The sequence below is a fragment of the Pelodiscus sinensis genome, chromosome 10 (assembly GCF_049634645.1).
Source record: "Pelodiscus sinensis isolate JC-2024 chromosome 10, ASM4963464v1, whole genome shotgun sequence".
Classification (NCBI taxonomy): Eukaryota; Metazoa; Chordata; order Testudines; family Trionychidae; genus Pelodiscus; species Pelodiscus sinensis.
Genome location: NC_134720.1, coordinates 52,232,842 through 52,245,844, shown reverse-complemented (window position 1 = coordinate 52,245,844; position 13,003 = coordinate 52,232,842). Strand labels below are relative to the sequence as shown.

The 13,003-nt window shown below is 48.4% G+C and overlaps 1 protein-coding gene across 7 annotated transcripts in view; it reads right to left on the bottom strand.

Moving 5' to 3' along the window:
* LPP (LIM domain containing preferred translocation partner in lipoma) overlaps nucleotides 1-13,003 on the bottom strand; it is a 555,915-nt gene that overhangs the window by 221,450 nt on the left and 321,462 nt on the right. For all 7 annotated transcript variants that reach the window (XM_075938239.1, XM_075938236.1, XM_075938238.1 and 4 more), the window contains one exon: nucleotides 4,181-4,303. In XM_075938239.1, the coding sequence (XP_075794354.1) occupies nucleotides 4,181-4,303 (123 nt within the window). The remainder of the gene's footprint in view (nucleotides 1-4,180; nucleotides 4,304-13,003) is intronic.

The following is a 13,003-nucleotide window of genomic DNA, read 5'->3' as shown; positions in this document are numbered from 1 at the left end:
TCTGCTAATCAGAAGAGCGCCCGTTAGCTGGCTGGCTCCGGTTGGAATTCATGAACAAAGGGAGGCTTTCTCGACTCCAGAGATCGGTGACGATCCAACTATACACTGGGCTGACAACACTACCTGAAAAGTCACATCTACACCACAGTACCGGTGAACGTACCTGCCGCGTGTGTAATTCTCTGCAGACGTGTGTTCGTGGGCATGGAAAACTCAGAGGCTGGCGTGAGAACTATGGCAACTGCACCATCCCTGGAGAGCGTTAACTCCGGGGCAAATGTAAAAGCATCTGCCAAGCAAGCATTTACAAGGGCTCAATGCTGCATTTGGAGACAGGGATTTCAGGACTGCTTGAATGTCCTGCAATGAGCTCCCAGGGTATTAGAGACAAAAGTGAGTTTCTTTTTCTTCTGTGTTCAACAACAACAACAACAAAAAGTATCCATCGGGGGTGTTACTATTAGGCCGGAGACAGATCTGCACTGTAGGAATACAGGGGTGGTACTGAACCGTTACCCACAACCTCTTGCTCCATCCAGCACTCCAGGGAAAGTTGGAGGTTGCTACTAACAATTACAAGCAGTTAAATCATCATCGTTAAGTTTCAGAATCAACCCCTCATTGGGATGAACGGGGGGGAAATCACATATTTGTCAAAGCTATTTTTTCAGGAATCCTCCTCAAGACGGCCAGCTTAGAGAAGGCACGGATAATAAGAGCTTGCTGATTGGGTTTTTTTAAAACCAAAGCTTAACATCCTCCACCAGAGACCTGCAGATCTGCTCTGCCACTACATGCCAGCTGAATCAAACCTCTGAGGACAGACAAGGCTTGAGGCCCATAAACTGTAGGACAAGCAATAGGCTTGAATTGCAGCAAGGGAGGTTGAGGTTGGACATTAGGAAAAACTTCCTTTCGGGGTGGTGAAACACTGGAATCAATTGCCTCAGGAGGTTGTGGGATCTCCGTCCCTGGAGATATTCAAGAACAGGTTGAACAGGGATGATCTAGACGGTGCTTGGTCCTGCCGTGAGGGCAGGGGACTGGACTTGATGCCTTTTGGGGTCCCTTCCAGTTCTATCATTCTGTAGACATATTCGCTACAACTGGGAGCCACCACTGAGAACAGCCTCTTTGGAACCCCCCTTCAGGGAGTGGAAGGTTCCTATTAAATCCCCCCTCACTCTTCTCTTCTGCAGACTAAACAAGCCCAAATCCCTCAGCCTCTCCTCATAGGTCATGTGCTCCCGCCTCCTCATCATTTTGGTTGCCCTCCACTGGACACATCCCTTCTGTAGTGGGAAGCCCAGAAGTCATATGGGTATAAGGCAGGGTGTGAATTTAAGCCATTACAGTTATACCAGTATAACCTCTATTTCCAGTATAAAAGGGCCTTTTTCCAGTTTAGGTTCTGCTCGTTTGGAAGCAGTTTAAGCTAAGATGAAAAAACCCAACGTTATACCTGAACGAGTGTCCCCCACAGTCAATACTGTCAATATTGCCTAGCGGCATTACCAACACTGCCACTGCTCACCGAGCTCTCAGAAGACATTGAGGGGTAAAGTAGAGCTAAATAACAGCACAGAACACTGAGAGCCAGGACTGGGGGCTGTCAACAAACTTTATGGGACTGCGGAAACTCGGCCACACCCATGACAAGTGGACATCCGGCTAACTCAAATCATCCCGGATCATGGAGGTTGCTAGACCAGAGAGTGCCGGATTAGAGAGGTTCAACCTGTATAACTGGAAAGATCTGCCATGTAGACAAGCCCCGATTCCCTTTTTCCTAGCCACTTCCATTATCCTGTCACATTTGGGATAGTAAGCGAAGGCTTGAACCAGGAACTATATAGCTTGACTGATGAGGTAGCCTTGTAATTCGCAGGTTAAGCAATTATCCTACTGTAGGCTGTCAAGTGAGTCACTGGGTTTGTGATACTGCAGATCAAATAAAGACAAACATCTAAGGCTTGTATTATGTTTCCCCCGTTCAAGGACTTACTCATGTACCTTTTGATTACAGCAGATGACACATTCAGCTCCAGCATTTTCTCTTTCTTGCAGCTGTTATTAATAGTTGGCGTAGTTATATTTTTCACGGGACACAATTACGTTAAGTAATGCCTATCTCAAAGTGTAATGGGAAATGAGCAAAAGGCAGCTGAGGCACTCTAGAACTCTTCCCCAATATGTTGCATCACCTACAGAAGAACCTACCTGTCCTTTAGGGGAATGGTGGGAAGCCACTGGAGTGATTTTGTACATAGTCTTGCCACCAACGCGGAGGGGTTCAGCCCGAGTTAACGTGAGTTCAAGTACCCCACCGCTGCCTCCAAGATAGTGGATTAGATGAGGTTTAGAGTATCTCCAAACGCTGGTTAGAAGCTTTCCCCTGCGGCCAGCAGAGGTGTCTGGACCAGGTAGAAGCCTGGGTTAGATGTGTGGTGAAGACACACCCCAAGCGACAAATCTCCACAGTCGCTTATGCTGACAGAAAACAGCACGAGTTGCACGTGCTAAATTAGGGATGTGAATGGTTAACCAGTAACCTACTAACTGGTTACGGTTAACCAGCAGGGGCTGGAGCAGCTCTGTACCCACTGTGGGCAGGGCACACTGCAGGCAGGGGCGCTCCAGGCCAGCCAGAGCACCCCCAACTGCAGCAGGGCCCATTTAAGTAATTAAACTAGGGATGTATAAATGCACTAAAATAGTTACTTGGTTAAATGTTTTGTTTAACCAGTTAACTGATATGGCCACAGGAAGGGGCTGCTCCATCCTGCCCCAGTTGAGAGTGGGGTCCAGCCAGCCGGACTGATTAACCAGTTACCTTGTAAGTAGGTCAATAAGCCGACTGTCTACTGAGTAACTAGATAACCAGTTAACCTCTGACATGCCTAAATTAAACAAGATTTTACAACCCTGGGCTAAAAGTGAGTTTAAACGCACCACCCGCAGGAGAGAGGGTCTCAGCACTGACGGAATAAGTGGCATGGCTCAACTGCAACCATGACGGCACAGTTGAATCCTACAGAATCCCAAAAAAACCTGCATAGAGCAGCATTGGAATGTGGGATTTCTACCGCCAGGAGTACCAGCGCCACCAAGGGTGGCCTCAGCATTCGATTTAGAGGGTCTTTACTAGACCCGCTAAATCAGACTCTGAAAGATCGATCACCAGCACGTCGAGCCTCTGGCAAGTGGAGACGTGGCCTAAGCTGAACCTCACGACCTACCCTGCTATATACACCAGTATTAGCGTGGCGTTCAGTGTCTGTACTCAAGATGCTGCCATACGTAAACAGCTACTCTGCCAGTAAAAGACCAGTTACAGCAATGCCTAAGGAGGCAGAGCCTTACCCTGAACAGATGGCAACTGAATACAAATACCTCACACAGCTCAAGCATTTGCATCTGCTGACTCCGATGCATCTCGCTTCCGTGGGTTTCATCACTATCACTGGAACATACATGTATAGTGTCCACATATGCATACGCAGACACACATCTATGCATAATACTCACTGGCAAGCAGACAGAAACGTCCAACTGGACGGCTATTGGGTGTGGGAGGTTTTTGGACACCACATGAACAAACCCATTGAAATGCCACGAATGTGTCATTTTGCTGATGCTAAAAAATCCTGCAACATGCAGAGATCTGCGGCCTACGTGTCCCCAGAATCCGAGTGATACAAATCTGACCTGCTGCCCAGATCTAGACCCGGAGGGGTCCGTGCGGTTCCATTCGGTGGTAACCACGCTGACAACCGGGCTAAGATCCATCCCTCGCCCCTGCTGCTGACCAAACAAAGCAAAAAGAAGGCAGCTCGATATTCAGAGAGCAGGGTCAGGCTGCCAGATAAAAAGTGTTTTGGAGCATCCAGCCGCTATGGCAGAAAAGAAAATCACGGTACCCAAGATGCCATTTTTACGGTTACCCCTCTGACCAGCTCCACATGCAGACACCTGGCTGCATGGTAGCTCTTCCGCTGGTCCCGCGCCCCACTGCGCCTGTTCTCCCATCGGGAGGCACATCTGGATGCTGCAAAGATACAAACTGGCGGGCACACTCACCAGGATTACAAACTGGTTTGCACGTTGACTCCGGAAGTGCGGATTTCTCACTCCACGTTTGCACCGTTCAACAGGCACCCAAAGGAGCTCACTCACTCACCTGTTGAGTCCGTGGCTTGTAGGGGGAGCTGCTTTCCAAATCGGCCAGGATGCTGGTCAAGGAATCGATTTCCGCGTCTAAACTGGATCGTCTCTCTGCAAGCGTCTTCTCACCGGGGTTGACCTAGCGGAGCAAGAAACAAGATTTCCAACTACTTCAAGGGCTCCTTCCTGCAGACAAGTTTCTGATTTGCATCACAGGGAGATACTTTCATGCCATGGCTACAAATCGAGAGCCCGAGGCACTACACGGATAATCATGCTGATGTATCAGAGCGGGCGACCACAATGAGACTGGGGAGAGGAGAGGGGGAGAGGATGATGGAGATGGGGGATGACTGAGTTGCAAACAGACGTGATCTGGTTTTAATTTGTCATTTGCGTTTTCCCCGCTGGTGTTGGGAAGGATTCTTTGAGGCTCATGAAACTCTCTTAGAGCAATGGGGAGGATGCCGTATAAATGAGCAGGTGGCTCTGGTTTATCAGGAAGCCTGATTTGATGGTTTGATCATGGGCATCCCAAAGAACCTCTGGGAATATCATCGCAAAGGGGTCACATCCACCATCCCAGAATGCTGCCATGTAACAGCACTGACCCGCGCTAAAGCCATAGGCGAGAGCCAGATGGATGGACGACCATGGCGTCGAATTGCTATCCCACAGGGAACGTGGAGGGGACAACAGAATGCCATTACCCGATTGGGAATCAGGGTGGGGAGTGGGGTTAGCAATCTGCCTTATGGGGTCTTGGATATCCATGAGAGATCAGGACCTCTTTTATAAACGTCACCCAAAAAAAGGCCACCTCCTACTAGGGATGTTAGTGGGTAGTCGATTGCCTGGGCTTATTGGTTAATCTGAACAACTACACACATCCTCCCCTTGTTGTCTCTATATCAGAGGCAGCAAGCAGCGCGGGGAGATGGGAGCCGGTGCCCATGCGCAGTCAGGTTTTAAGCTGGCTCCTGTGGAGCCGCCTTCTCCCATCCCCCCACTTCTGCCTCTGCTAGCGTGAGGGGATGAGAGGAGGCAGGTAGGAACTGCTTGCAACTCCCCACCACCACCTCTTTATCAGAGGCAGACGGGGAGGGAGGAGGGAGGCAGACGGGAGCCGGTGGTCACGGGGCGTTGGCTTAAAAACACACTCCCTGCAAGCATTGGCTCCCCCCTCCCCTCCCCCACGGCATGTAAACACGTCACCGTTCAAAATCCAGCAGTTGCACGTTTACACAAATACACGCCAGTCAATGCCCCCGCCTCCCACCGCACAGCCACTTCTGGCAGGTCAGGCGGACGAGGGCGGGTGCGTGTGGCTGTGTTGAGAAACACGGGCAACATCTCCCTCCTTACCACTTGGAGGAGGAGCTCAAACCATTTCCCTGCCACGGCTGTTTGTCAGGCCTTGGCTACGGGGTTTTCTGATGGAACAACCCCCTCACCTAAGGGGCTTAGAATGCACCAAGTTCAGATAGCCCGGGAATGCTGCAGCTCCTTAGGAGCCCTGGGAACTCGTTCTCACTGTCAGCGAGCACAGGATCGGCAGCCAGCAAACAGCAAGCTCTCTACTTCCGGCCTATCGACTAAACGCGCTTCCCTAATCCTATTGACGACGCGCACTCCCCCTCTCTTGCTGCCTTGGTATCAGAGGGAGTAAGCTTTTAAGCCAGCCCCCCACATGTGTCGGCTCCTTCAGGGCCACCTGACTCCCACAGAGGGGGAGCCGGTGGGAGACACACACACCTCTCACAGAGGCTGCAAGAGGGTGGGGGGGAGGCAGGAATAGATGCTCGTGGGCAGCCGGCTATTAAGCCGGCTCCCTGTGAGCACTGACTCTCTCTGCATGTAAACATCTAATATTTCAAGCAGTTACACGTTTACACAAATACCCGACAGTTAACATCCCGTATTGGCGCCCAGGGCTCATGCTGTCTCAGATGGCTCCGGAGAGCCGAGATGCACCTCGCTTTCGACCATATGCTGCCATAGTAGCTTAGGATGGTGGGCTGGTTCCAGAGCATCAAGTCCTGGGGTGGACGACCCCTTGCCATGGCTGGCTACAATGCAGGAGCAAGGAAAGGACACAAGTGAATGATGGACCAGCCCACAGGTACCTAAATATGTCTGCAAGGAGCGTTGGTGTTATGGAGTTATGAAATCCAGACCATGCTGAAGTCAAAGGCCAAACTCACGTCAGCTTCAAGAGGGTGAAGATCTATCCCAGGCTATTCTCGCACCCCCACTGCACTGCCCTATCCACGCAGGACAATGACAAAGGAAGTTGCAGGAGCCGCACCCACGGAATGTCCCCTACAATAGACCGATGATTTGGGAAATCAGGTGTGAATGAAGGCTCTTCTAACCCTCATGTACAAGAGGACAGAGTCACGGTTACGCAGGCTCACCCATGCACCCTTTACGTTCGCTTAACCCAGCTCGCGTGGAACCATTAAGCACCCATCAGATTGACTCCTTCAGAACCTGACAGGTGGAACCTCTCTAGTCCGGGAACCTCTCTAGTCCGGGAAACTCTCTAGAACCCTCGGGACCTGGTTCAGAACCAGAGAATTTGCCAGACCCTGGGAGGTTAATATTAGCTAGCAGCATTACTGGGGTTTGAGAAGACATTGAGGGGTAAATTAGAGATAAATAACAGCACAGAACACTGAGGCTGTGTCTACATTGGCAAGATTTTGCTTGTGCAAAATCTTGTCACCTGTCTACACTGGCTGCGAGTACTTGCGCAAGAACACTGACGTTCTAACACTGACTTGCGCAAATACTCTGACGCTCCCGCTCAGGGATAAGCCCTCTTGCGCAACTGTTCTTGCGCAAGAGGCCAGTGTAGACAGGCAAAGTTAATTTCTTGCGCAAGAAAGCCCGATGGCTAAAATGGCCAGCAGAGCTTTCTTGCGCAAGAGAGCGTCTACACTGGCATGGATGCTTTTGCGCAAAAGCACCTCTCTTGCGCAAAGGCACATGCCAGTATAGACGCTCTCTTGAGCAAATACTTTAACGCAAAAACTCTTGCGTTAAAAGTATTTGTGCAAAATCATGCCAGTGTAGACATAGCCTGAGAGCCAGAACTGGTGGCTGTAAACTTCATGGGACCGCAGGAAACTTGGCTATACCTGTCAAGTCACTTCCCCTTTCTGTGACTCTTTCCCCTCCCACCAATCATCTGCCTTATCTGTTTAGACTAGGAGCTCATTGGTGCAGGGACTGTCTTACTACAGTGCCTTGCCTGCTGTTGGCTGGCCTCTGTAGGTGCTACTTCAATACGTACAGTATACAGACACACCAAATACGTATCAGCTGTCCCTCCAAAGCAGCTCTCCCAATCCCATGTGTTTCAACAGCCTAGGAACCTGTGTCTCTAATATACTCCCCCCCAATATCTCTATTGTTGGCTTTCAACTGGGAGGCAGTTTGGGGTGTGGCACAGAGACCCCGTACAGCTGAAGTCCTGCAGGCCTTATTCCTTGGGCATGATTCATTTACCACAGTCACTTCCCAATGCCAAATGGCTGGCTTTGTAACACCATCTATTGTCTATACCAAGAGAGAGTGCAACAGATTTTAACCAGTGAGTCAGACATGAGATGGAAGTCTGGATTTAATGCTTGAGTCATGTTTCTCCGGTCACATCACAGCCAGCCACAAGATGCTTTCCACAACATGCCCCCTTGCTACTCCTCTCATTGGCTATAAAGTTTTCCATCCTTCAGTTCAGAGATTACCAAAGCCATCTGCAGTACAAAGAGACAACAGCTGCAGCTGAAAATCAGCAGAAAGAGGAATCCTGAAAATCAGCAGAAAGAGCTCAAGGGAAAATAAAGCACCTGGCAGATGAATGCCCCTGACCCTAGCCATCCGGAATGGTAACGCTCATAAACCTCGCTGGATATTCAGTTATGGATTTGGAAGTAGCCATCCTTCTACAAAAGAACGTCAGGAGCCGGTTACAAAGGGAGACAGCTGAACTAGAATTCATTTGCAAATTCAACACTATCCACTTAGGATCGAATAAGGATCTCAGCTGGTTAACGCACTACAAAGGCAATTTCCCCTCTCTGGATATTCACATCTCCACACCAAATGCTGTGAATGACCCACTTCCACCCTGATTCACTTAGCTTCATTAATGCAAGCAACTTCTTCCTTCCTGCTTCTGTCACTTCTATTCCCATTCATCTGATGAAGTGGGTTTTACTCACAAAAGTTTGTACCCTAATAAAGCTCTTATCCTCTAAGCCCCAGACTACAGCAGGGAGTTATTTCAAAATCACCCCCCTTTTTTCAAAATCACAAGCAGAGCGTCCCCACAACCAAGCCCATTATTTCGAAATAATAACTCCTGCTTTCCCCAAGGAATAATGCTTATTTCAAAATAATTTATAGAGGTCATGTGGATGCTACGCTGCTGTTATTTCAAAATAACCACGTTCCAGAGTCAGTCCAAATAATTATTCACCGGAAGTATCCCAAAATAACAATGCTGCGTCTTTAAATGTGCCTGTTATTTCGAAAAAGTATTTTGAAATAACGGGCACGCTATTCCGGCGTCCCTGTAATCCTCGTTCCACGAGGGTTACGCGACTTGTCAGAATAGCACTCTATTTCGAAATTCGGCACGGTGTAGACAGCCCCAAATTCCAAAATACACTATTTCAAAATGATCTCGAAATCAGCTAAACAATTTGCGTAGCGTAAATTGCATAGCTTATTTTGAATGAAGTCATGATGCTGTGCGGACGCACCCTAAGGGAGTCTGCTTTAGACTAATTTCGAGGCCACCCAAAAGTTTGGACACTATTTCAAAATAGTTATTTTAGGAGGTTTTATTTTGAAATAATTTCCCAGTGTAGACATGCCCAGAGGTGCCCAAGAACTCCTCATAGTTTTTGCAGATACAGACTAACAGGGCTATCCCTCCTAAACAAGAGCAAAGATTTTGTTTCAATCCCTAAATATACATTAAAATAGTCCCAGGGAGGTCGGCCTGCCAAACAGACACTTGAACACAAAAGACGAGGCCAGCCTTCGGGAGGCTAGATTTGATGTGAAATCACTATGCCAAGCATCAGGGGCAGGGTGGAAAAGTAGCGTCTCCCTGTCAAAGCAGCGAGATTGAGCCTTTGGAAACAAATCTGAAAAGTTGGGCAGCTTCAGGAGATGTGACTGCAGCGATTTCAGCCGACGTGGCTGAATCCGGGATCTAGCAGAACAGAATTTCCCCGCTCTTCCATCAGGCCTGGGTTGGCCCTAGAATATCTTTTTTCAGTTGTGCGACGACAGGAAGGAGAAAAGCCAAAAGAAGCAAGGGTTGGATTGAGTTCGCTCTCCCCCTCTTTCAAGGGCAGTGACTCTACTTGATTTGTGTGGCTGGATTTTCTTGGAATACGAGACCCCACCGAAAGGCGAAGAGGAGGATGTTCAAAAGCACTTGGCTTTGTCCTAGCTCTGCTCTCCGGGAACTCAGGGGCCACATGCCTACGGACATCAGAGGGAGTTTGGATGTTGCTCAGTGCTTTTAAACCTCCATTTTTTCAACATGGTGAACCTGGTGGAAAATGCCTCCAAAGGATGGAAAGTCGGGATGTTAAATTGTGAGTAATTGACTAATCAAATAGTCAACGCATTTTGCATCGACTATTCAACTGGTCGATAGGGCACCTCTGTCTTTGAAGTGTAGCAACAGCCCGAGGGCTTCCACTTTGAAGTACCCCTTCTTCTCCCCCCCTCTTGGCTGCCCCTTTTCCAGACGGGGACCCACTTTGACAATTGAGGAAAACTTGGTGACCCAAGGCAATTCAAAAATGGGGGGAGCAGAGGGGACAGAGCCATCTGGGGAAACACTTGGTGACCCTTTTGAAATGTATTGGCGACCCATATTTGGGTTCCAACCCATAGGCTGGGAAACCGTGTGATAGAGGCAGCAGGGGGGGAAGAGACTAGTCGACTATCCTGTCGACTTCCGATAAGCAATTGCTTAGCCGATAGTCGACTAATCGTTCACATCCCTAATGGAAAGGAGGCGCCCAGGGATGGGGGAGGGGACCCCGTTCAGCACTGTCCTCCCTGCACTGTGTCTCTGGGTGGATTTTACCACTCGGCCCATCACCAATAACAGGAGCACTTGCCAAACAGACGCCTCTCCTGGCAGGGCTCCCCTTAGCACCTGTGTCCCTGCTGTACCACACGTGACCTAACCATGATCTTTTCAGGAGGCAGAGGGAACCACCGGCAGAGATGATGCTAGAGATCTGATCCCAGCTCCAGTGCAGGCCCCCGGTGCGAGCCCTGGTGCTCTGTGCCTTGGTTTTCCCCATCACAATGGAAATAAAAAGCACTGAAGGTGCATCTTGCACTGTGAGGGTGGACCAGTTGGCCTGTGGAGACACCCACTGTGGTCCGTGCAAGGTGATATTACAGCGGTGGCAGGCAGACAAGGGAAGCGATAGAATCATTTGCTAAGCACGGCTAAGGCGGCTCTATTTCAGTACCTGCATGACCAGCCTCAGCGTTCGCCCGTGAGGTGGGATGTATTCATCGGTGCCTTTCCTCGGACGGCTAAGGCGCAGCCTTGTTTTGCATCCCCATCCACTTATTCTGCTTCACAGAGATCCTGAGGGCAAATGCGGTTTGTATCTTAGGGCTTGGCTGCAGACAATGGATCGTGTGATGTGTCCTGGATGAAAGCTGGAGGCTTTTCTGTGCTAGCTGGGCAGTGTGAACAGGTGCAAACACTAAGCCATGAGAAGCTGGATTGGATTAGGGCTCAGATTTCAAGGCTGAGCTAGGATAGGGGTTCCGTGGTGCTCATACCTCACTGGCTCTAATGTCTACCCTGGCACAGCATTCGAAATAGGTTTCAGCTAGAGGGTCACACACTTCACTGCCTGGGGAGACCTAGATGTGCACCCAATGAGAGAGGGTAGCACATGAAATGGCTGTCCATGGAGAAATTCTCAGTCATCTGCGAGCGACCCGAGACGCCGACTCAGCAGCACAATGGAGTTTGCCAACGCCGTTTACTGGTTAACTTACCACGCCAGATCGGAAGCTCTAGGGCTACGTCTACACTGGCACCCTTTTCCGGAAATGCTTAAAACGGAACAGTTTTCCGTTATAAGTATTTCCGGAAAAAGCGCGTCTACATTGGCAGGATGCTTTTCCGGAAAAGCACTTTTTCCAGAAAAGCGTCCGTGCCAATGTAGATGTGCTTTTCCGCAAAAAAGCCCCGATCGTCATTTTTGCGATTGGGGCTTTTTTGCGGAAAACACTACTGTGCTGTCTACACTGGCCTTTTTCCAGAACAGTTTTCCGGAAAAGGACTTTTGCCCGAACGGGAACAGCATAGTTTTTCCGGAAAAACACTGATGATTTTATATTAGATCATCAGTGCTTTTCCGGAAATTCAAGGGTCCAGTGTAGACAGCTGGCAAGTTATTCCGGAAAAGCGGCTGATTTTCTGGAATAAGTGGCCAGTGTAGACACAGCCTAGATGTTCACGTACACTAAGTGCTACCCAATGCAAATGCTGCAGAGAGCCGAGACATGTATCAATAAACTAAAAAGGTACGTCAAGGTACCTGAAAACCAAATGGGGCGGGGAGGGATAAAACTAGTTTATTTTTCCATTATGGCAACTGAATATTCTCCGGGTGGAATTACAAAGGCTCATCCTCGGGAATTGAATTGAATTAGCAAAATGTTTTGGTTCATCAGCAGAATGCACAACACAAAATGGAATGTGTCACTTTTTCCTTAACGTCTTGGGTAGGATGACGCGGAACAAGACAAACCCCCTCAGCTAGTCACAGAGTCCTTCGGAACCAGCAAGGCTGTCGGTGACGGTCGCTAACTTCACAGAGCAGGGCATATAACCTTTTCCTTTGCATTAATAAAAATGCCATTAGGGCTCTTTATTGATAATTATGGCCACTGTGAAAGCTTGCTGTGTCCTTACTCATCCCCCCCCCCCACCACCAATTTAAAATATGCTCCAGTCTCATCACAAATTAATGTTTAATTAGCCATTAAGTTGAGTTAATGTTCCCTGCACAGTATGTTGCCTGCAGAATAACTGGGAACTAAACCAAGATATTGGCTATTTCACCATCCACTGCTGATGGGAAGCGTAACCAAACAGTAACCAATCACCGCCGACCTATAGAGTCACAAACCACAATAAATATAGCACAATAGAGCCTCAGAATTACGAACACCAGAGTTACGAATGGACCAGTCTACTACACACCTCGTTTGGAACTGGAAATTTCCATCAGACAGCAGCAGAGAGAAAAAATAAAGCAAATACAGCACAGTGCTGTGGTAAATGCAATCATTAGAAAATAAAGGGAAAGCAGCATTTTTCTTTTGTAGGGCAAAGCTTCAAAGCTATATTGAGTCACTGTTCAGTGGCAAACTTTTGAAAGAACAACCACAATATTTTGTTCAGAATTACAAGATACGAAACTAGCGTACAGTATATCTGATTAATAGGACTTAAAAAAAAAGCCTCCACAAAATTCAATCAGCAGAGAAGTCACTTCAGGGAAAATCTATTACAGTAATTTTTTTATAGTGCCAATCACTGAAACTACATCTGGAGACAAGGAATGCAAGATACATAAAGAACAGGGACCTATACCCCATAAAGCAGAAAATACTAAAAGGATTTAGGCATCATAGCCTGTGTCTACACCACCAGGTTACTTCGAAATACGTTATTTTGAAATAACTCCCAAAATAACTATTTCAAAATAAGTTTATTTCTCTTCACAAGCAGGAGTTATTATTTCAAAATAATAGGCTTGGTAGT